This window comes from Anguilla anguilla, chromosome 11, assembly GCF_013347855.1.
Source record: "Anguilla anguilla isolate fAngAng1 chromosome 11, fAngAng1.pri, whole genome shotgun sequence".
In the NCBI taxonomy this organism is placed as follows: Eukaryota; Metazoa; Chordata; class Actinopteri; order Anguilliformes; family Anguillidae; genus Anguilla; species Anguilla anguilla.
Genome location: NC_049211.1, coordinates 15,726,268 through 15,751,540, shown reverse-complemented (window position 1 = coordinate 15,751,540; position 25,273 = coordinate 15,726,268). Strand labels below are relative to the sequence as shown.

General features: G+C 44.9%; 1 protein-coding gene across 2 annotated transcripts in view; it reads left to right on the top strand.

Moving 5' to 3' along the window:
- sema3bl (sema domain, immunoglobulin domain (Ig), short basic domain, secreted, (semaphorin) 3bl) overlaps positions 1–11,870 on the top strand; it is a 35,300-nt gene extending 23,430 nt beyond the window's left edge. The window contains exons 5-16 of one of the 2 annotated variants that reach the window (XM_035383074.1): positions 1,820–1,910; positions 3,408–3,524; positions 3,789–3,931; positions 5,500–5,614; positions 5,748–5,817; positions 5,949–6,093; positions 6,992–7,223; positions 7,841–7,932; positions 8,522–8,563; positions 8,683–8,908; positions 10,274–10,404; positions 10,871–11,870. In XM_035383074.1, coding sequence (XP_035238965.1) covers positions 1,820–1,910; positions 3,408–3,524; positions 3,789–3,931; positions 5,500–5,614; positions 5,748–5,817; positions 5,949–6,093; positions 6,992–7,223; positions 7,841–7,932; positions 8,522–8,563; positions 8,683–8,908; positions 10,274–10,404; positions 10,871–11,365 — 1,899 coding nt within the window. In that variant the 3' untranslated portion in view covers positions 11,366–11,870. Of the gene's footprint in view, positions 1–1,819; positions 1,911–3,407; positions 3,525–3,788; positions 3,932–5,499; positions 5,615–5,747; positions 5,818–5,948; positions 6,094–6,991; positions 7,224–7,840; positions 7,933–8,521; positions 8,564–8,682; positions 8,909–10,270; positions 10,405–10,870 lie in introns of both variants that reach the window. The other variant, XM_035383073.1, reaches the window with a different exon arrangement.
- Positions 11,871–25,273: the final 13,403 nt, after the last annotated feature.

The window sequence follows — 25,273 nt, the reverse complement described above, 5'->3', positions numbered from 1 at the left end:
TTCACGTTCATCCTCTTTTGTACCTCTGTGTGGAGGCCCGAGAGAGACAGGAGGGAGGTGGGAGGAAGTGTCCCCCTCCACTATCATCTCACCGGATCAGCTGCAGGGATGGAAAGAGAAACATATTGTGGCCAGTGCAGGATCTGGGCCCTCAGTCCCTTTCAGAGACCCAGGGACAGCTGTTGAATTGCCTGATCACAACGTCCTACATTTTAATCAACAGCAGGCTTGTTCAAGCTTCCTCTGCACTGCTGCCAGAGAGCAAATGCAGGAAATGTTTTTTTTTTGTTGTAAGTTTAGAAGCACAGGGAGAGGGACAAAATAAGGAAATGCGGAGAAAAAGAGAGGGAGAAAGTAAAGAAATTCATAGAAAAAGAGAGAGATGTGTTAAGGAAATGAGCACTGAAGAGGGGAAAAGTCATTTAAACTTGTTAAGTTGTGAAATAAAATACTTGAGACTTAGTAGAGGAAAGAGAGGGAGAGAGAAAGAGAGAGGGGTGCAGGTCTCTCAGAAGAAGGGAAATGACTCCCTGTTCAAGGTGGAAGTGGATTTGGATGTCAGGACTATGCTGAATATTGAAAAAGCATTCTAAGGGTGCCAGGTGATTTTATCCGCTAATATTTCCTCTGTTATTCTAACATGGGAGCTGTGTCTGCTGCTGGGACCCTTAAAAAGACCAGATGGCAGAATCGGCACATCTGGTGTATTTAACACGGAGCGTTGAGGAGAAGGGTCATCTTGCGTGCCAAAGCCTGCTGTTCTTTGCCGCTTTAACTGGCTGAAGGGGTGCACGGCAAGCCCTGCCGAACTATAATCGTGGACCCCTATCTCAGACACCTTGGGGCTTTTTTGTTGTCCCTTAACGACACCCTTTGGTTCTGTGCTGTGTAATAAGTGGCATATGTCTTGAAGGAGGGACCTCAGCACAATGGAGAGTTCCTGTAATGAGGCAGGATGCAAAAAAAAGAGTTCCTGTAATGAGTCCAACACAAAAAGTCCCATCTCACTCTGTCTGACTAACCGCATATGCCAGCCATTAGGAAGGTTTTCTGGGAAACGTCATACTACCTTGTGCATTCAGTTCTCAGGCTTTGTGTGGATTTATGTGTGTGTGTGTGTGTGTGTGTGTGTGTGTGTGTGTGCGTACTTTTCAGGGGTAGAGAGAGGGGGGACATATTTTACTGGGAATATCAGAAAGATCTCAGGAAGTCAGTCTTTACTGACAAGAGCGGAAGCAATTAAATGTGTTTTTAATCTCTCTATTTTTCATTTCTTCTGTCTCTCATTTATATTGTAATTCATGCAAACCCACAATGCACCATTGTAATAAAGAGGAACTGAGACCAATAACAGCCATAGTTCTCAAAGAATGCGTTCATTTGTGTGTTTGAGCTGCATGCTGTGCTATTAGACATCATGCAGCTCAAACACACAAGTGCACTTCCACTAGAAATAAACCCCCTAGAGTACGGTTTCCCAGCCCTGTTCCTGGAGATCTACCATCCTATAGGTTTTCATTTTAAACCCTAATTTAGCACATCTGATTTGACTAATTAGCAGCTCAATGAGATCTCTAGCTGTTGAATGGGATGTACTTTGTAAGGGCTGGAGTGAAAACCTAAAGGTTAGTAGATCTCCGGGAACCTTTTATTGGAGTTATTCCTTGTGTCCCAGAGCTATAAAGCCAGCATGTATTTTTATACTGCGTGGTTTAGGAACATTGTCATGTGACATATTTTATATGAATAAAAATATAATTTAGCATGCCCATTAAAATATGTTTAAACATTTATATTTATGCCTTTTTCCCTGAAATAGCACGTATTCTCAATGGACCCAACCAACGTGGAGAATGGCCGGGGCAAATGCCCTCATGACCCCAGCCAACCCTTTGCCAGCACCTTCATTGGTATGTCCTATTCACCCAAAGTTTGCTGACTTCACATTTACACCATAATGTGTAATCTTCTCTGTTTTCTCAAAACATGCTCGTAAATGTGTGTTAAAATTGGCATACTTTTCTGTTACTTAATAGACCATTGTTTATTTCAAGGGTGTAGCTGTTTTATTGTCTTCAGACGTTGCAGTTGTTGGAGCTTTGATTCATTGCACTGGCAGGCTCGTTTGGGGGGGACGCAGGGGAGCTGTCCTGTGATAGGCTGAGTGTGTAGTGAGCTCTTTCTGTCACAGTGACCATAATAAAGCACGCTGGAGCTGAGTGGATTGTCGTTCTCTGTTGTTCATTCCCCTGGGGCCTGTGGAGAGGTCTACATCACTATCCCTATTCCCCACCCTCGCTGCTCTCTGCTGCAGCTGAGCTGTACAGAGGCCATCCAGATCCCCGCTCCAACAATACACTGTTGCTGGCAGACAGACACAGTGGAACAGCCAAAATCCCAGCAATCTGCGCATAGCCACACACACACGCGCGCACACGCATACACACTCACACACACACACTCGTTCTCACTCAGCGCACAAACTTCCTCCATCTCACGTCTCACATTCACATACTAACAGCTTCACACTTCTAACCAGAGAAGCGATCTGTCAGATTCTCACCCAGTCAGGAGGTAAGCGTGAAGCCTGTCACACTGACAGATGGAAACAGCACTCACTGGGATGTTGCAAAAGGATGTTGTTTACCGTCTAATGAAAAGGAGAGGCAGGAAGCAGGGAAGGGAGAGAAAGGGGGATTAAGAGGGTAAAGACCGATTTTAGTATGCGTATCGTCCCATTGTAAAGCGAGCGCCTCATCACGTGGGAGCCACAGGTTTATGACCCAAATTCCCTGTCCTCGCTCGCTGTTTCCACTGCAATCGAATTATCACAAGATTGATATTGTCCTGGGAGGGGTCTAATAAACGTGATTTTGTTTTGAGGAGAGAGCTGGAGATGCAGTGTCCAGATTAATAACGTCCTGCGGTACCTGATGGATCCATTGGAAGCCCTCCCACACATTCCCCTTATCCCCACAGAGCAGTCTGCCCCGTTTGGAACCGTTCCTCAGACTATCTATTCCCGCTTGTTGTAGGTATAATAGGATCCTTCTGCGGTGCTGAGCTCTCTATTCTCTCACGGGCTGCTGATCCCGTGACCGTAATCTTGGGAGTTTCAGCCGAAGGCTCGCAGACGACGCGCAGCTGGAAACTCGTGCCCTCCCCCCCGCACCTGTTCAGCTTACAGGGCCGTCAGTCACACGGCTGATCGCTTTGCCTTTGGGAAGTCTCTGGGATTTCAATAAGTAACTGTGACAATTACAGTAGATTTATCCTGCTAGCTTTTCCTATCCATTCTTTCTCTCTTTTCTAATTCTCTCTCTCTCTTGCTCTCTCCCCCCCCTCTCTCTCTTTCTCTCTCTCTCCCCGCCCCCCTCTCCCCCCTCTCTCTCTCTCTCCTTGCTCAGGTGGAGAGCTCTACACCGGTCTCACGGCTGACTTCCTGGGCCGTGATGCTGTGGTCTTCCGCAGCCTGGGCAGCCGCTCCACCATGAGGACTGAAACTGATCAGCGCCTGCTTCATGGTACTGCCCCGCCCCAACAAGCCACGCCCACCCCTGCACTGTCCCACTATACACACATGCACACATGCACGCATGCACACACAGTCAGACACGCACGCACACAGACAGACTCAGACACCACGCACACACACAGACACTCAGACACCACACACACACACACTAATTAAAGCAACATACTTTTGCTATGTGTGAGTATCTCGTAGGCCTGAGCTTATGTAACTGGTCTGTTATTTTGTGTGTCCCTGCCTGTGCTCCCACTGTCAGACCCTAAGTTTGTGGCAGCCCACCTCATCCCTGACAATGATGACCATGACAATGACAAAGTGTACTTCTTCTTCACGGAGAAGGCCATGGAAGCAGGGGACGGCAAGGGGGCCATTCACAGCAGAGTAGGCCGTGTGTGTGCGGTAAGTGAGTGTCCAAGGATGCTCTTTGTCGCTTCTCCTCCTCCTCACTCATCACTCTCGCAGCCTCACGAGTCTTCCCTGGAATGTTTGGTCTTCTGGATTCTTCATTTGTTTTATTCATGATTTTTCTTGTAGTTTTCCTCATTCTTCACGAATCCTTGTGAACCCTCCTTGCTGTTAATCATAGTATCATTATCAAAGTATCACACTATTTCTCTCAACACTTCTCACTGTTGGCGAGCTGCCATTATTTGGCCCAATGTAAAGATCATTTCTCAAAGGCATGACTTCACTTACCAGCCAGGGCTTTAATTGTATTTATAGCCTTCAATTTATCAACCTCCTCCATGTTCTGTGTTCAAATACCTGGACAGCCACCAGGTAAACACTTGACATGTTGTTGCTTCTTGTTGACTGCACCTTGTCATTCCAATTTGTTTACGCTTCACAGTTTCCTTATGGCCCCTCTACCACCAACGCATTAGAACATGTATTCCGTTACTGTTTCTTCAGATGGAGTGAATCACTGAGCTACATCACTGCCATTTGTTATTTTCTGTGGGAGCCTACTGCTGGAAATATTTTGATTAGGAAAAATACTTCTTCATGTCTGCTTACATGGAGTTTAACCATTTAGCCTGGCTAACAGGGGATGAAATCAGTGGGGGGAAAGAGTGAGAGAGAGAAAGGGCGTCTGTGTGAAACAGCCTTTCAGGAACAATCAGTGTCTTTATTCCAACAAGCACAGCTGTCGCGTTTATTCTGTTATGGCCTTGCACACTGCGGCCTCCCTTAACACACACATTCTCTCAGACTGAATGTGCAGACACGCACACATACACACACACACACACACACACACACACACTCATGCACACGCACACACACATTCACGCAGTGTTTCGTGCTGGTATTCCCAGAGCTGTGTAATTGGAAGAATGGGTGTCTGAGGACCCAGAGGTCACTGTAACATGCACATGGCCACAGGGACCTCCAGCCTGTTGAGAAAGGCTGGCCTTACAGCAGGTGTCCTTTAAAGAGATACTTTTTCTCCCTCAAAGACAGTAAATACAGCCTTTTATTGTCCTTTCTCAACTGCCAAGAAGACCTTACTCAGCCAAGAACTCAGTCATCCCAAATCACCCATCTTTTAATGAATCTCTGCATGGGATATTACCTTCAGGGAGGGATGTCTTGACCTTGCAGTCACATTCTATAGCTGCCTTTTCAGCCATAGTACACAACATGTAGGTGGATTATTATTATTATTATATTATTATTATTATCATTATTGTTATTTCCCCATGTACTTTGCTGTATATGATTACAGTCTAAATGTATGTAATAATATTGATTAGGTACAAAATGAATGTTTCTGGTAGAGGCACACATATTCCACTATCCAGATTTCTCATTCTGACAACGGGGTGTCTTCAGCTGATTGGCTAGGAGAAGGTTTTTAGATTTTTCCCTCTTTTTCCCCCTGGATCCCATTGCAAATGAAGAATTAAATGAGTGGCAGGAGAGGTGAATGTTGAATTGCTTGGATCTGTCTGTTTCCTGAGCAGAATGATGCGGGTGGGCAGCGGGTGCTGGTGAACAAGTGGAGCACCTTCATCAAGACTAGGCTGGTGTGTTCTGTACCAGGACCCCATGGCATCGACACACACTTCGATGAGCTGGGTGAGTCAATGTGCGCGTGCGCAATTCACACACACACATACACGCACACACACACAAACACACGCACACATGCACACATAAACACACACAAACATGTAATTTCTCCTTTGTCCCCTTTCTAAATGTTATGCAGAGGATGTGTTCCTATTGAGGACCAAGGATGAGAAGAACCCAGACGTGTATGCCATTTTCAGCACTATCAGGTAAGATGGGCCGTTCTTTATATTATTAATAAGGCTGTACTGCTGTACTGTAGTGTATCTGTATTGTGATGGTCCTGTATATTGTACTGGAAGCAGAGCTCCTGCTGAAGTTTGAAACCCTCCTCCCTCAGCAACGTGTTCCAGGGGTTCGCGGTGTGTGTGTATCGCATGGCAGACATCCGCGAGGCCTTCAACGGGCCCTTTGCTCACAAGGAGGGGCCCGACTACCAGTGGGGTGCCTACGAGGGCCGGGTCCCCTACCCGAGACCTGGGGTGGTAAGTACGAGCAAATGCAGTGCTCACCATCTGTTTATTTTTGAGTCAGGCTTTATAGAGCATGAGCCCTCTGGGGTTAGAGTAAGAGAGGGGATTTGGAGCTAACTGAAGGAAGAATGTGTGTTGTGAGCTGGCGATTCTGCAGGTCGTTCCTGAAGACTGTGGTTGCGGGGAGTGCCCCAGTTCAACCAAATTAACCCCTGCCTCCTCTCTATTTGCAAGGAGAGGCTTGTGTCTGGGGAGGTTGTTTGGCTGGGAGAGGGGCTTTTGAAATCGCACACTGTCTCATTATGAGGGGACTAGCCGCGGGAGCACTCTGTGCGTTACGCTGGCGGCCTCCCACTCTCCCTACTCGCCAACACTGGGAATTTCCACCCCGGTCTGACACGAGTCCCGCCCGCTCTCGTCTGCTCCCTGATTGATGGCTGACTTCACTGCTCTGCACTGCGAGAGGCAACATGACCCCGCCTCTCTAAACCGCTACAGAGTGGGGACCGGGCCCAGCGCTACGCCACTCCTGGCTGCCGTTACTTGGAGCCTTTCCCTGGCTGCAGCTGCTCACGCTGAAATCGGCAACACGCATCAGCATATACTCCACCGAGCCGCTGTCATGCTAAGCCTAATGACGGCTATTTAAACACTCCCATGTTAACTTCAACCAGATGCATTCCCACTGCAGCTGCGAACCCAAACTCTGTCTGTTTCCACATTATTTACAGTTCCCCAGCACTGTCACCACTGCTCTAGCACATACTGTATTTGGGAAAAAAGGGAAAGTAGGTCGAAGGGGGCTCTGCTTCAAATCTGTTCCCTTTCTGCGCGTTCACACGCGTTCTAGCACAGCGTGCGGTTCGTCCATCAGCGCCCCTCTCCTCCCTCTCCTCCCTCCCCGCTGCAGTGTCCCAGTAAGATCATCAACCAGCCCGGCCGGCAGTTTGCCAGCACCAAGGACTTCCCGGACTCGGTGCTGCAGTTCGCCCGCAGCCACCCCCTCATGTGGCGCCAGGTGTACCCTGCGATGCGCCAGCCCGTGCTGGTCAAGACCAACGTGCACTACCGGCTGCGGCAGATCGTGGTGGACCGCGTGCAGGCCGAGGACGGCCAGTATGACGTCATGTTCATCGGCACCGGTGAGAGCCGCCTGACTTCCTCTCCGTCTCTCACCTACAGCACACATCTGTCTGCATGCAGTCAAACTAGATTCCTGGCTCTTCTGTTCTGTGCATTTGTCCTGTCTCATCGTACTGTTCTATATTTGCTAACTCTACATAATTTAGCCTTGGGCCAATTAGATGTTATGTGTGCATTCCTTATTCCCCAATGTTCATTAAAAAGTTCTTAATAGTGAAGTTAAAGGAGCAAAAGTAAAAATCACAAGAAGGATTTGTGTCACATTTAATCTTCAGTGTGCTGTCCAGTGTTAATAGCATGTGCTGTAAGTGAAGAGAGTGAATATTAGTTAGCGTTTTATTGTTTTAATCTCTAGATGATTGATTCAGGATTAACGATTTGGCCTTCCAGGTGTGGACTTTCCATACTTGGCACGTTATTCATACGGATTTGTAAGATAAGGCCTAACCAGTCTTGAGTATTTTATTCTGTCCTCATATAGTCAGTGTTCTGAAGGGTTCAGTAGAATAGTACGCTGATGCCCCACATGCTCTGTACAGCGAGTGTGGTCTCACGCTTAGGGCTCACGCAGGCTGCTCAGACTCACGCTGACCTCTGACCCCTGTGCCTGCCGCAGACGTCGGCACGGTGCTGAAGGTCATCGCCTTGCGCAGCGGGAACTCCCTGGACACGGAGGAGGTCACCCTGGAGGAGCTGCAGATTTTCAAGGTGCTGTACAGTCTCACCTCCTCCCCCTTCGCACCTCCTCGGTTCACCTCCGCCTTCACTCTCCTCAGGCGTCACTCACGACTGGAGGCGTCTCTCCTCGCCATCTCCACATGACTGATTGCCTAACTGCTGTTATAGCTGTTGTTTTATCCACAATGACCATGGACATGAACACACTAAGTAATGGCAGACTTGGGTCAAATACCATATGTATCTTATCTCTTTAGATGCCAGTGAAATTTGAAAACATTTCTGCAGAACGCTGATGATTTTCTGTTATAATAAACATGTTACTGACAAAAATGTACAATCCTAAATTGTGAATATTGGTGATAAGTTTTTTTTTTTTTTTTTAATTCAGTAATAAGGAAGAATATGTGCGTGTGTAGATTTTTAAAGTGCTTCACATTCAATATTTGACCTGGGGGATACTGAGGGATACATACATCAATATTTGAGGTATAATTGACTGGGTCGGTTTTCGGTGTGTAAAGTACTTTTATTTTATTACTAAGCAGTTTTATTATCGATAAAAGTAAGTGGACGTCTTATCTAAACATGTTGTGACAATCTATATTTTTTTGTCAAGGTGCCAACACCCATCACGTCTATGGATATATCAGTAAAGCGGGTGAGCATGAACACTTTTTTCACATTTTTCAGCTCAGCTTTGTTCTGTACAAATGCAGTATGCCAAATCATATAGCGTCGGTTTTTAGTGACATGTGGTACGTGACTCCGCCCCACCAGCAAGCGCTGTACGTGGGCTCGCCGCTGGGCGTGGCCCAGGTCAGGCTGCATCGCTGCGAGACGTACGGCAAGGCCTGCGCCGAATGCTGCCTGGCTCGCGACCCCTACTGCGCCTGGGACGGGACGTCCTGCACCCGCTACGCCCCCCACAGCAAGCGCCGCTTTCGTCGCCAGGACATTCTCCACGGCAACCCCGCCCTGCAGTGCGTTGACCAGAACCTCAGTGGTAAGCGAGACAGAAAGACGGAGGGGTTGGGATGGAGAGGAGGGAAAGTACACACATTAGCAGAAGACAGGATTACTTTAGGCTGAGAGTCAAGAGAGAGGCAAGTGAACCAACAGAGACATTGCTGGCAGTACATTTTGTATTTGCAATTCTCATCTGATTCTAATATAAGATTTTTTAAAATGCATTTCTTCTGCGTTTTTCCTGTATGTACTTCCTTCCTGTCTACAAGTATAAACTGTTTACAGTAGAAATGTCTACTGATTTACATTTCCAGACTTTGTTATTTACAAAATAGAAGCCTGTGGCAAGCTGTTAGTAGATAAAATACAATCTTTGTTGTGCTGGAACTGTCATGTACATCCCACTCACTCACTTAATTACTTTTAAATGTGCTGTTCTGAAGCCTGGGAGAGATAGTACCGTACAATGTGTGCACACACACACACTCACACACACACACGCACACACGCACACACGCACACATGTGCGCACACACACACACAGCTGTATGTTCAGAGTTCCCCATGCCAAACAGGGACATGTCACATATATATTACATCTCTCATGCCTATGACATGCACATGACAGGCATGTCCCAGGCATGGCATAGTTATGAGGCATGCCAGATGCAGAAGGGCCAAAAGTGGGTCACACTGCTGGAAAGAAAAGCATACCAGCCTGCTGTAACACAAGCAGAGTCTGGCAGGACCGGACATATACAGATCTCCCTCAGTCTGTCGTCGGCTGAGAGGAGAGAGGGGGGAAGAAAGAAGGGAGTGAGGAAAGAGGAGTGGACGTGTGTTTGCTCGTCTGAGGGCGGGGATGAGTGATGGTGAAAGGGTCATGCGATGCTCCGCTGAGTCCTCACCTCTCAGAAGAGCAGCCCGTTGTGCTGAGCTGACAGGAGAGCAGCAACAGCAGCACCTGAGCCAAGGGGGAGGGCCTCGCCTGGCAGGTGAAGACAAACGCTGTAGCGGCCTGAGCAAAGGCTCACCGCGGAGCTCCGCGCATTCCCACTGAGGCTTTAACACAAACACCCATCGCTATGGAGACAGAACAATCGGGCCCCGCTGTTCTCAGCCATCCCTACCCCTTTCTGGAATGCCGGCTGTTTTTCTGATAGACCGTTTTTGGCTGGAAATCTCAATGTGTGATGTGCGCCATCTCAAATAGAAAAATGCTGCAGATGCAGATTGCAGTGCGAGTCATTCAGTCAAAAACCCAACCAATCGCAACAAATGTATTCTTTGTGTGCGTGTGTGCATGCGTATGTGTGTGTGTGCGTGCGTGTGTGTGTGTGTGCATGTGTGTGCGTGTGTGTGTGTGTTTGTGTGTGTGCGTGCGTGTGTGCATGAACAGTAGAGGAGCTGGACACGAGCGAGGACAGGGTGGTGTACGGCACAGAGAACAACAGCACCTTCCTGGAGTGTATCCCACGCTCCCCCCAGGCCACCGTCACCTGGCTGGTACAGAGGGATGACCGCAAGGAGGAGGTGAGAAAAGGACCATGTGAAAAATTGAGGGAGGGGAAGGTGTGTGGGGAAGAGGGGGACAACTTTGTGTGTGTGTGTGTGTGTATGTTTCTTTCTGACAAGGAAAAAAGTGAGATGGATATGTTGAGAAATGGAGTGAAGGAGAATGAGAGAGAGTGAGGGAAAGAGTTAATAAAAGTGAGAACGAGGGCGAATGACCTGTTTGTTTGTTCTAGTTTTTTGCATAGTACTTTGTTTGGGCCATTTAGGTAAATAGTGCATTATTGCAGCAATTTATTTTCCCACCATGTAAACGATTTTATCCCAGCTGTTGAAATGAAGACTAATTTAGTTCCTTAGGTGCACCTCTGAGAATAAATACTGTATTTTGTGGAGGACTATTCAGCGATTTGGAGTTAGAGAATTTTGTGAAAACTGGGAGTAATAAGGTTCCACCGTCTTTTTTGTCTCTCCCCTCCTCCCTCAGGTGAAGACGGACGAGCGGGTGATGCGCACGGAGCAGGGCCTCCTGTTCCGCAGGCTGTTCCGGCAGGACGAGGGCGTGTACGTCTGCCGGTCGCGGGAGCACGGCTTCTCCCAGACGCTCGCGCGCGTGTCCCTGGAGGTCCTGCGGGGGGAGACGCTGAGCGAGCTGCTGGCCCGCGAGGAGGCGGGGTCAGAGTTCACGGGCAAGGACAGGGGAGGATACAAGGCAGGGGCCCCCTGCCACACCCACAGGGGCCCCAGCATCCCCAGCCACAGCCGGTCCTGGTTCAAGGACATCATGCAGCTGATCGGGCCGTCCAACCTGCCGCACGTGGAGGAGTACTGCGAGCGGGTGTGGTGCAGCGACAAGCTCCGCCGCAAGCACAAAGCCATGATGGACAAGTACCGGCTGGCCCAGGAGAGCGCGCGCAAGGCCCGGAGCAAGGTGTCCGGCGAGCGGAACCGAACCCCGCGGGACACCCGCGCCCGCGAGTGACCGCGTGGAGAGGACGGGGGGGGCGGAGGGGTGGAGAAAGACTGAGCTGGCTCGCAATGTAAGAAGGCAGAGGTGAGATGCTGGAGAGCGGATGGGGTCGGGGAGTACTGCAGAGCTGGGTGCGTATCTGACCCTGTGTCTGAGTCTCCAGGGCTACTCACTCACTTTGGCTCCATCAAGTGACGCAGTTCCATTCTTCCGCAGCAAACCCAACTCCCAGCAGCCTCCTTTGACCCTGCCTGCCAGGACCTGTGCCCTCTGTCCTTCTCCGTACTGCATGACTTGTATGATGCTGTAAATAGGGGCTGGGTGGCAGTGCCCCTCGTGTACCCAGAACCACACCCACCCAGCCAAGCCCAGCCCAGCAGACCCCTCCCTCCCCACCCCAGCTCCCCTTGTTTCCCACAGCTGCCTCACAGTGTTGACAGCCCCCCCCCCCCCCCCCATAGGCCTGTGTTTGTCACCCTGTACCCTTTTCTCCGTCGCGTCTTACACAGCAAAGTCTTTCACCACACCAGCCCACCCCCACGCCCCCCCCCCCCCTCCACCCCCCCGCAGCGCCCCACCCTCCCAATCCTGTGGGGTATAAAAAAGACAAACAAAAGAAGGTCGCTTCACTTAAAGAAACTGATTCAAGCTGCTCTTGAGACTGCATCACAGATGAACTGAATGTGGAACTGAGTTAATTAACAGGAGTTGTGCGGCAAGATTTTGTCCTCAAATTAATAGAAAATGCTGTTTTTTTTTTAAATGATTGGAATTCCAGCTCCCACAATTCCTTTGTCCGCTGTAACACGCCTGAAAAATAATAAAAAGGGGGGTCATTAGTGTTGGAGGAATGTTCCAGTTTGCTTCGTAAACACTACTTCATTATTTAAATGGCAGATTACTGTGATGTTTTCTTTACTGTTTAACTATATTCCTTTTAGTGACAGACTACAAAGCCCTCCCGGTGGGGAAGGGTAGAGTTGTAGAGGACAGGTCCAGTTTCTCATTCACTCGTTCCCTCACTCTTTCCTGCCCATAAAGACATAGAGCACATGGAGGAAGAGGAGCCTTGGGGAACATGGCCACTCGTGCCAGAACAAACACCACACCAAACCGCTCCCACTTTAAAAATAAAAAGAATGCTCCCAGTTCTCCAGAATACGATCGTCATGACAATTTCCAAATGCCCTATGACATACTTCCCCCCACATATGTGCAATGATACTGCATTAAAACCATACACAGTCCTCACTCCACGTGTGGAGAGGAGGCCCGAGTTACTTATATTGACAACTTACAAGATAAGCAGTGCAAATATTGCCATTGGTCCAATCGGTGTGTAATGGTACGGCGATTCAGTATGGCCTCTAACTGATGAGAGGAGAGAGTGTTTCATAATACACACACATTTTATAGTGCTTCTAGTGTGAACGGACAAGCAGGGGATAACCCATCTAACGTGCAGATTCTGCATCTGCAAATGTTTCTAGAGTTTGGTCAGTTTAATTTCAATCCAGTCAGTTCAGGAGCATAATTCCTTTTGAAAAAACCTCACAGAACACTGGGAATTTTTCAATTCACAAACTGGATTTTGTTTAAATGGAATTGACCACAGTTCTGTCCAAGACAGAGAAAGCTATTGTACGTGGCCTTGACTACTCATTATTTGCTGCCAGGATATTTGAATGCAAAGCATGTGGTGTAAACCCTGTTCTGACAAGGGCTGAAAAAGCCTCAGCCTTCCTGTCTGTAAGTTAGATTTTCTTACTTTGTAAAATAACTGTAAATGTCATGAGGGAATTGAACGGAATTCATTTCCTTGCATGTGAGGTTCTGCCATAGGACTGTCATCAGAATTTTTAACGATAGTGTGCTAACATCATTTATGAGTCTGCACCATGTGCTGTGTGTACTGTGTCTGTGTTTATTTTGTATTATTTTTGTGTTTTTGCTGTTTTCTGTTGAGTAGAATCTGGGTGTTAGTTAGCGGATATGAGTCTGTGTGTAACATGTTAAGGCAACACTTATGAAGCAATGAGTATAATTTAATGTGTAATGTATTTGTGTTTTATTTAAGGACCTGTTTTTGTGCATGCCATGTCAGTTTGTGTTTTTCTTTTTGCTGTTGTTTTTTTTTAAAGAAAACAAGCAATTAAAATATAAAAGGTTATTTTTTTTCTGTTAACGCAGCTCAGAACTTTAGTCTTTTTTGGCATGCGTGCCGTGCCTTTGAAGCTGCAGAACCCCACTGCGTCTTAGCGAGAGCACTGTGTAAAAACCCCTGCCAAGGCACTGAGAGCATTGGCCCGCGCTGCGGAACAGGGCTGGTGCTGACACGGAGAGAGGCCTGCTGATCGGGAGCAGGGATTCTGAGCTCGCGAGACGCCTTTCATCCTCACAGAGGATCGATCCCGCGTTCCCACGCCCGCCCAGCGCCTTCTCCGTGCCCCTGTCAGCGTCGGCCCGTCTCTCTGCGCTCTCAGCTGCCTAATGGAGCTTTTCAAACCTCGGCAAACAATATCCCTTTCCTGAAATAAACTGACGAATAAAACGCAAGTCATGTCTTTTCTGCTAGGTGAAGTGTCAATTTTCCTGTGTCTGTAATAGTGCTTGCCTTGGGCTTTATGAGGAATAAAGGCTAAAGCTAATAACCATAAAACCAGCTCTGCAATACACTGTTAAAAGGATTTATCCAACCAACTGGAAGCACACTTTCAAATGCATATTAAATGCTGAACCAGTATCCTCACTGGCAGATGGTAGCATAATTGTAAATCTAAGTTCAAGTTAGAGAAGCTGCTCATCTTCCTGTATCTGTTGCTATAAAACTTTTGTGATGTCAAAGTAAGGTCTTTATTGCATTTAGTACCACTATTAATGTAAGTGGAAAGGATATGTATATGAATAAATGCAGTGATCCATGAAACTACAACAGTATAACTGCATTGCCGTAATATTCTTTTTATTTCGTAATATTACGTGCTTGAGCTCACAGATTTATATAATCATACATCATCTCATTAACCTTATTTCTACCTCATTACTGAACCCTATGCTTCAAAACAACTGATCCCTGCCCCATAACACACCCCAATTCCCTGCTCCGAACAGCTGTGTAATTACACATTAACTCAGTGGTTGCATACTTCATATGCATGCAATTAATGTGTTCATTGTCCACTTCATTTTAAGCGAAAGTCTTTGTTCAGTGAAGGTGAAAGTAGATTACAATTGTGTGTAAGATTATGCTTCTATTGCATCATTCAGTACTTTCTTTACATATCAAATGATATTGTTTCACGGTAAATTAAGCCAAGAATAAGGGCAGTTGGACGTCTATGATGAACACAGTTATTTCACACATACTTGTCTGACTGTTGTCAATGGTGGTATTTACTAATCCACTAAAAAGTGTGTATTATGTTAGAGGAGCTATAGGTATCTCAGTGTTCCAGCGGAAAATTGGTTTATCCCCTTGTTCATGAAGGGGATAAACCTAATTTTCCCCTGGCACCCTGAGATACCCATAGCACATCTACCATAATAGAAACTCATGAGAAAATCAGTGAGGGTGTGAGAGGCATTTGGTTCTACATAGCAATTCCCATATAGTATTGAAACATGTATCAATAAAGCAATGCATTAATAAATTGCATAAGAACGTGGCATAGACGCAGGGTAGTGCTTGACCTAAACACGCCCACCACTGTGAGAGCTGCATTATAAAAAGAGAGACAATGCTTCCAACTGAACGACCCCTTGATCTTGGTTTCATTAAGACTATGAATGCACTCATTTACTTTTGCTGCCCAGGAATTATATTGACTTATAAACTTTAATTGAATGCAAGCTTTATACAATAAACCGCGATTCTGAAGCTCCAAAGTATGCAATCCATTTTAAAATAAGTTATATCATGCAACCCTTAAACAGTAGGATTTAGTTTTTATTTGGTTTTAATTAAAGGATTGAACTGACAGTTATTTTAATGCATTTATTAACATGATTTATTTGGTCATTGGATTTTTGTTTTGATTTTGTTTCAATTGACTTTTCATAAATCTTTCATAGATTTTGGTGGCTTTAGAACCTTTTAGCCGTGAAATGTGTATTATTCATCAAAGTGAATTAGAAAATGGCATTTAATTTAATTTAAAAAGAGTTTTATGTCATTGCTACATTTTATAAAATGAAATTCATGGAACTCATTGTATAACATTTCATTTATTTTTATGCATGCATGACTCTATTGGATATATCTTGGACTTGCACTTGATATATTGTTTTTTGACTGACTTTTGAAAATGCCACTGGGAATTAAAATCCTCTTGTTTTATGATAAATTATTTATTTCTGTCATAAATCTTTTTATTATTAAACTATTACATGTATTTTTCCATGGTTAGCATTTAAAATGTAAAATTATTTTTTACTTTTGAAATACCCAATATTTGTTTTTCTTTTGAAACAAAATGCATGTATGCCACTCAAAACATATATATTCATATATATATATATATATAGGTGTGTCTTATAATACAGTCTCTATTGTTGGGTAATGTGGGGTTTTGTTGAAAATGTAGGAAAGTATGCTTTTCTTGTTTGTATGCATGTTTCTCCGTGTGTTCCTGAGGATGGAAGTCTACATTATGTAGGTTATGCTTATATGTGTACATTGTCACAGGAAAAAATATTTATGTTCTTTTCGGCAATAAAATGGAAGAAGACGACAACAGGCAAACCTGAGTCTCCAATTACTTAAGATGTAGATATCTTAAATGGCAATATAGCATGGCATGGCAATTACTTAAAGAAGCTGTTTATCATGGGACAGATGACTCCAGTCACATCAGTACAGTATTCACACACACACGCACACACACATGCATGCACACACACACACACACACGCATGCAGTGTTTTGTGCTGGTATTCCCAGAGCTGTGTAATTTGAAGAATGGGTGTCTGAGGACACAGAGGTCACTGTAACATATACATGGCCACAGGGCCCTCCAGCCTGTTGAGAAAGGCTGGCCTTACAGCAGGTGTCCTTTAAAGAGGTACTTTTTCTCCCTCAAAGACAATAAATACATCCATTCTCAACTGCCAGGAAGACAGTCGTCCCAATTCTCCCATCTTTTAATCAACCTCTGTATGGGATATTACCTTCAGGGAGGGAGGTCTTGACCTTGCAGTCACATTGTATAGCAGCCTTTTCAGCCACAGCACGCAACATGTAAATGGATTATTATTATATTATTGTTAGCATTATTGTTATTTTCCCATGTAATATGACTGTAAATGATTACAGTCTAACACACACGCACACGTGCGCACACACACACCCACACAAATCCCTTGGGGGTGTACACCACTGGAGGACCCTCTTAGCGCAAAGCCCCTAGTGGTCAGCACGCCGGGATGCCGAGATTACTGAACTCAGACATTCGGTGCTACTGCAACCAAAGTATGAGTTAAAAATAGAAACGCGTTGTTTTAGTTTCATTAGTAGACGATACACAACTATGATGAATACGGAGCTTCGCAGCGCCACCATTGCCGCTGTGGTCGTTCATTTAACACACACCCCCTCCCTGCAGTCTCATCTACAACTACACCCCCACCCATGCCATAATGGACAATATTGTCAAACTTGGCATTCATAAAAATATTCTTTCACCACTAAGAAATCGTATTCCATCATAGCAACAAGATAAACCCGACAATAGCCCTAAGATATGCCAGTACAGCAGTGAAAACGCTGCTCAGTGAATAACGAAATAAACGAGAAAAAGTTTTTTTTAAATGATACCATATCATTCTACAGTCAATATCTTGGACTAAATATTGAATAAATATGCAACCTTACTGTTGGTTTTACGCATAGAGATGTCCCTTTTGAGACTGAGTGGTCACATATTGTCGTAGACAATCCGTTTGGGAAATATACGCGCATTTGTGATGCCTGTGTACCTTCCAAAATAGCTGTGCCTAATACCACATGTGTTGTTTACGGCGTTGTCGCCCTTTTTAGTACAGTCTGGCTTGATTGACAATTCATTTATTCAGTAGGTGAGAGTATAAGCTTTCTAACGACGTATAGCATGTCTAGTTTTGCTTTTGGAATAGCGTTTTATAGGTCAGCATAACCGAAAATTTTCTTATCATGGCATTCAATTACGCATTCACTCTGTGGTAGCAGTAAAAGACACTGCACCTAACGAATCCTGGTCAACAATTTTTTGTAATTTCTTGGAAAATACTATTATTATTGAGGAATTCTGGGCATAGCTAAGCCATATGTTTGCTGATAGACCTAGCTGACATCGTTTTCTGGAGCAAAACAGAAGTGAATAGAACAGTATCATTGATTTACTGTCTGTCTCCATCTACTGAACATAGATAAGATTTCATCATTGCTATGTAAGTATTACTGCTGGTCCCAGTATTACTGTATTATATAATGTGGATATTTCACACTGTAATGTAAGTGTTAGTTAGTAGTGTAATAGATTGTGTGAAGCATGCAACAGTGATGAAGTGAAAGTTGGAACATTGCCAAAACGTGGTGGATGGTTGAAAATTGTTTTCATGTCCCATCTCCATACAAGAAAACATACGATAGTACAGAGTATAGAAATACATACAAGAGTTAAATATTACACATTTAGGTACTGTACCGCAGTGTGTGACAATATTTTTGCATTATTTGTTTAATCAGATAGCAATGTTTCATCTTAAACCTTCGTAAGGGGCTCATTTATATGTGTTATAATGGACAATAAAGCATTTTATTCAATTGTGGAGAGATTTTGGATATGTTTCTGGACTCCTAGATATTTTAAACCACTGTACTGACTGGAAGCTTGTAATTCCCACTTGAAAATTATGCAACAGTTAGTTTCTTGAGTCAAAACAATTGATTTGAAGTGAAATACGTGAATATGTTGTGATTTACAGCAATGCATAATTTAGACATTTTGGATAGATTTGGAGACGCTGGGTACACTGCTTAGTTTTTGCTTCATACGTCTATAGTCTACATATCCATCCTTAGATTTTATGAACTTGTGGTCAATAAGTTTTTGATCCAGCACATGTATAGTTTAACCTGCTGTATATATGCAATCTCTCAGTATGTCTAGACAATTGCATTTGTGGCACTTTATTTCTTCCAAAATTATGAATATAAACTAATCTGTTGGTATTGTAAATTGTACAAATGTCTTGCTTCATTTAAGCCATTTTTCAAGTCTCTGTGGTGTTCACATCTGGAGTTATAAAGCTTTAAATAGGGTACCCCATAAATGGGCAAGAATTGGCAAGATTTGGCATGTGCGCTAAGGGGTTAAGGAAATGGTATTGGCCCTGATGAGATGGTGAATGTGTATGAGATGTTCACTGGGAGAGGGGAGCAGAGGTAAATATATTGATGTGTTTGGTAAATGTACAGGCGGAGAGAGCCTGTAACATATGCTACACAGTAACACAAGCTCTATAAAACACCACACACAGCACACAGCAGCTGGAGTACCATACACACAAAAGCCCTGAGATATGACATCACGTTTCTGAGGAGTGACATGGCTTGGCTTGGGCTGCTGGCTGGGACCAGCTGGACCCCTGGAGCGCCAGTGCAGCCAATTCATCAGACTTGTTATTCAGCTACACGCCCTGGTGCAATCTGTTCAGATGCTGGGAAATACACAGCCCTTTACACACCTTTATCTATAATGACAGCACTGCAGCAGCATCACCGCAGTGAGGTCATTGAAGTTCAACAGCCTCTCAAGCCTTGTCCAACATTTTAATATGTGCATGTGTGAGAGAGAAACTGAGTGCATTAAACTCATGGATTGTTTTCCACATTGAAATTAAATGAAATTTAAGGCATGACCCTGGTCCCATTTGAAAAATGAAAGTGGAAATAATCATGGAGTTAGTGCCAGTTTGTGTGAACACTTGTGCCAACAGCCATAACTTTCCACTGTGAGCTCCAAGAAGCTGTGCGTGTCTATGCATTGCCTGTGATGTAAAATGGGGGAAACATGTTTCTGAAACAGGTTTGTCTCACTATGCTCAACTACAGTAACAGCAACACTGAGCTAGAGGCATAGTCCATTAAATATAAACACAACCCTGACAGTTTGTGGTTATTGCAGTTAATTTCTCATCCACAGTTTCTCATTCTGGCCACCCAAATATCCATCATTACAAATAGCACTGGTTCCCCACATCACCTGACGTCTGGTGAACTATTGCTTGTTAAATCAGGTTAATGTTTGGAATATTTGTCATGGTTTTGGGCGATAACACCAATTTCTTTTCCATCCTGCGTCATTCTTTTGTTTATTACGGCCATTGGTTTTTTCTACGCCTTTTCTTTCGTTATTACGGCCATTGGTTTTTTAAGTGCGCCTTTTCTTCAGATATTACGGCCATTCAGCTTTCTTCATTTCCCTGATTGAATTATGCGCGTGCAAATCTCTGTTTACAATTTGCACCTGTTAGCTTTCTATTTAAACCCCTAGCAAGCCGATATGCTTTGCTTCAGTGTCATTTATGTTACACGAGAGCCGGTAATCGGTCAGGTGTGGTAAAGGTATAGGATTGAGTTTTTGCGGTACTGGATTGTTGTAGCTGCAAAGTTAGCACAACAGTCTTTAGCTTAATGGGTTGTGGCAACAAGTTAGTGCCACAACCTACGCTCAGAATTCTTCTTTTAGGATGTTACTTTCTCCGCCTCGGTTCGAGGTCTGTTTTCTTTGGGTTACCTCGTTTTCTGCACCGGCAGTTCCGTTTTATTTTCAGAAAGTTCATACTCCTTAAGCTTTTGTTGTTTTACCCAGTACGCGGGTTGTTTAGAGCTTTTCTTTGGGATATCCTCCCTTCGGAGTATTTTTCTTTTCGTTCTTTTTCCCCCTGTCCTTTTGTCTCTTTCGAGACTTGGTGGTTATTCTACCTCAGGTGAATAGCTTAAAGAATCCCTGTTCAGTCGCGTTTGGTCTCCCTTCATCAGAGGATGATGTGATGCATCAGCTATACCTTCAACTGAGAAATTTCCCTTCTGTACAAGAACATGGTTCACACACAATCAGTTCATATCTGGCCTATAGCAGAAATCCAGACAAAGTGGAATGATGTAATAGCTTTCTGTGCTGTTTGTTATTTCTCAATCGAGGGGGCTGATCCTACCAGAAACCGAGAAACTCCCCCCGGGGTTGTTTTTGATATCCTGGTGTATTGAAAACCCTGGAATATTTTATTTTCAGGCTACAACTAAGTTTAGAGGAAAGTCAAATAGAGAAATCCCTTGACAAACGATTTGTTGCTAGCCAAAGGGAACTGTTGCATATGTCTGCCACATATAGAGGCCTGGTGGAGGTGTGATGAAGATTAAACACCAGGGAAGAGCGGGGTGGTGAGTGGGGGGTCAAATAACTCATCTAATAGGGCTGCTGGCCTGGGCTTCCCTCTGGGGTTAAGACAGCAATGAGAGAGCATTTCTCTTGCATCATACACAGAGGGACTGCTGCTCACCTCAACTCCGTTCTAAACCTCACGGTCACCACTGCTCCTGAATCCATAGCAACCTGAGGTCACAACCCCAGTGATCACCTGCACTTTCAAACTCATGGCCACCTCCATGTCGGTAACCTGCTCTGTGAACACCTAACCCCCATGTGGGGGACTTGCTTTCATGTGTTCCTCAGAAAGCTTCTCATTTTCCCCTGAAGTCATACCTCTGCATGCCTTTGTATTAAGGTGCACTGTACAAACTTATTAATCTGTTGATTGGGTCAGAGTTTTTGAGAGTAGAGAATGGTGTAACCTGACTGAAAATGGCATGAACAGTTTTTGAAAGTTCCAGATATTCTACATGACATCTTAAGATCTCCATATTCCTTCACATCAGACTAGATTGGCTTTGTTTATTCAGGTTCTAATATCCCAGAGACTGAAAGAACAGGAGACCTTATATTAAGTCAGATTTCAGCTAGAAGTGGTGTTTGTTGGCAAGTGGAGAGCATTCTTTCTTTTGATGTAACCTCTTTGCAAAAATCTCATACAGGGTTTACATGCAACTGTTTCTCCACGCAATCTGACTCTATGATCTATGAATGCTTGACTAATTTAAAACATTCCAGCCCCACCTTGAATTCCAGTATCAACAGAATTAGATAAATAGTAGATTACAAAGGAATGTTTTAGTTAAATAAGGATATGTATATAAATGACACCTCTATCAAATGCAATGCAGATCAAATTGCTAATTAAGCAGTTTTTTGTGAAAAGGGAAAATAAGGAATATGAGAGGTCTGTTGGTGAAAGAAGCTGATTAAAGGAATGAGCAGGAAGCTGAGTAATGGACAGGATGTTATGACTTGTTTACTGTTCCGTACTAAAGCAGCATTCTTGTTTTTTCCTTTTTATAAATCTCTGGTTTTTTAGAGATTTCCTCAGGCTGAGGGTGGAACACTGGAGCACAGGCCACTTTACAGCCCACTGCCTCATTGGAATGACACACCTGAGACAATACGCACACACACACATGCTCAGGTGCGCACACACACTCAAACACACATGGACGTGCACACACACACACACACAGCTGCAGAGGTTATAACAGCTCTTTTGTCTGCAATGACAGACAGGCCTGCCTGTTTTAAAATAGATGGGGAGAAGAATTCTCAGCTGGAGTAACCAGTACAGAATAACATAGTGAACATTAGCATGCACGTTCAGCGAAAGCACTGAGGGAGGCTGAGAGAGACAGATGTGCCTAGCGCCTTAGTGGAAAACAGAAAGGAAGGGATAAGGCAAAGAGCTGGTGATGGAGAGGGAAGAAGAAGGAATAGAGATATACATAGAGAGAGAAAGAAAGAAAGGATACTGAATAAATGGGACACCGTGCAAGAATGTGTTACTTATTTTGTCTATTATTCTTTTTGACCACATATTTGTTTCATTTCTTTGTAATTTTTTTTTCTAAAGGAAAGCAGACACATCCACCTTCTTTTCATATTTTTTGCTTTATTCAGACAGGAAGAAATCAGAGAGGGTAACAGATAAAGAGAGCTACAGTGAGAGAGGAAGGGCATAGTGTATAATTTTACAATAATACACACTGTCGTCAAGGTTTACTCACTGTTCTTTAACTCATTCATTGTGTGCACAGGAAGTGACCAAAGCTAACTGCCCTATTCTCACTCCTGCTTCCTTCCTATATGTACCACCCTGCCGATTGTTCCTATTGTACCCATGAGCCCCACCCCCTGGCAAAGCTGTGCTGCATGGAAGAGCACCTGGAGTGCTCTGCTCTCTCATACAGCTATTACCTCATACAGCTATGCTCTCTCTCTCATACAGCTATGACCTCTCATACAGCTATGCTCTCTCTCTCATACAGCTGTGACCTCTCATACAGCTATGCTCTGTCTCTCATACAGCTGTGACCTCATACAGCTATGCTCTCTCTCATACAGCTATAACCTCTCATACAGCTATGCTCTCTCTGTCATACAGCTATGACCTCATACAGCTATGCTCTCTCTCTCATACAGCTATGACATCATACAGCTACGCTCTCTTACAGCTCTTCAGTCCCTCACACCTCAGCTCTCCATTGGCTCCCTTCCATAGGCTCTTAACTCTCAACTCTCTGCAGCTAAGTTACGAGACTGTGCCAAGGGGAGGGATCACTCATCAGCCCCTCTTTACCCAATTTCCTTCGCTGCTCCCCTTTGAGGAACCCAAATCCTGTTTTTTCCTGACCCCCCCGCTATCAGAAGTCCCCAGGTGCCGAGGTGTGTCAAAAAGTCTGGTCCTGGATCTCAAAGTCTGCCAGTTAGATCACCATACCCAAGTACAGTTCCCCTACAGTTTCTGATGTCTAGGAACAGCAGAATGGAAATGGCCTTTAAGATAATTTTGTGAAGAGCTAGGAATCTATCCTTTCTTGTAATTTTGTGATTTGCTCCATCTTTTCATCTGCTTTGTTAGAGTGAGGACAGAGTCCACAGACAGCATCCCCCCCACCCCCTCTAGATGGCCTACACACTCAATGCATTGTTCTGGCTTCAACTCACTCATTACAGACTGTTTGTTTTCAAAAGCACTGTTATGGTTATCTAGCGTTTCCAGCGTACTGTGCCACTCTGTTTTGCGTGCTGCTAAAGTGTTTGCCTTACGAGTCGGTCCCGCCCACACCAGGGACTTCCTGCCATCCGTCAGTAAACACAGGGCCCAAGAAAGAGAGCGAGACTGAAATTCTGTCTCCTTTACATCAACAAGTCCTTGTGACCCCCGGGTTAATTGCTTAAACGGGCGGGAGGTAATTAGGGCTAATTGGAACCATTAATCATTAGACCTGTCTTTGTTTCATTTTTGGGGAGGGGGTGTTTCAGTCATGAGGAGTATGATAAGTACAGTTTCCCAGGTCTGGGAGCAATAGGGCACATAACCCCCACCCCCACCCCCCATTTAGTAATGGGAATTTAGTAATAGAAAAGGGGGGGGGGGGGCTTGAGTAACACCTTCCTGCTTAAACAATGGCAGACACCATGCAATGACAGAAATTCCTGCATTTCTAAAGAAAACGTAAATCTTCACTCGAACCTGTTAATCACAGGTTAGACTGGCACACAGTCCCATCTCTCTCTCTTTTTTAAAACCACAATAGAGGCACATGTCTTTCATTCCCCACCCCACCTCACAAGCATTCAGTCACAACAGTAACAGCGGCAGATGCAACCACTTAACAGGTACAAACGCTCATGAAGAGGAAAGCACTGATTCTATTTAGGATTGTGAGATATTACCCCCTTGGGGTCTGCCTGTGATCTGAAATTCAGAAGTGTCTTGTGTCATTTTTTATTTTTTAGGGAAAATTGTTTGCTTGAATGGTTAAACAGGAAGCTTTCTGAATCCTCCATTATTAGTGTGATGGTGCCTGGCGTGCTTTCTAGGAGAAAGAGGGCTTTTTTGGCCCTTGGAGGACCTATATTTCCCCATCCATTCTCTGTGTTACTTCCTATTTAGAGAGGTTCACGGTCATAAATAATTGGGGGTCTGTGCAATTACCTCCGGCTGGAACAGACGCCATCACCCGTGGCAAGCGTCACTCTGGTCTACAGATACCATTTGCCTGATCAATTATGACTGAAGTTTGCTTTTAATTCTTAATCACAAAGAATGATTCACTGTGAGCCAACATGAAAACCTCACAACTCTGTATACCCTCCCTATTAATTTATAAAAGCCTAAAGACTGTAACGCAAAGAGAAAATGAAAATGCTACAGCAGAATCTATTAGCAGTCTGACAGTGTGTGATTTACTGTGTGCCCACTCTCCCTGCGCCTGCATATGTGTGTGATTGCGTGCTCTAGTTATACACGCTGTATTAGTGAGGTGAGGTCTGGTGTCTGAGCCTTAAGGGAAGCTGACATTTAACCAGCTGCTCCGTCCACAATCTGGTCCTTGTTCACATCCCCTGTGCAGCTGTACCTGTATGGAGCTGTGCGTGGCTCACTTTCATGTGACACTCCCTCTCTGCCTCCCTTCTCACGTCTCTGTCTGTACTTTTCCCTTGTGTGTCCTTGTAAGTGTCTGCTCCACTTTGTGTTTGTGTAACTGTGTCTCCCCTGCTTTGTTTGAGTAACTGAATCTGCCCCACTTTGTTTTGTGTGTAACTGTGTCCTTCCTGCTTTGTTTGTGAGTAGCTGCTCTTTGCGCGTGTCTCTCACCAGCAGCAGCAGAAGAAGGCCTGTCTCTGTTCATGACCAGTTCAACAGCTTTCACTGGCACCGCAGGCTTCAGGAAATGGCTCCTCAATTAGGCCTGCTGGTCCCAGGACCCCATGGCCCCAAACCCCTCAGCCCTCTCAAAGGGATGGGAGGAGGGTGGGGGGCCACTAAGAC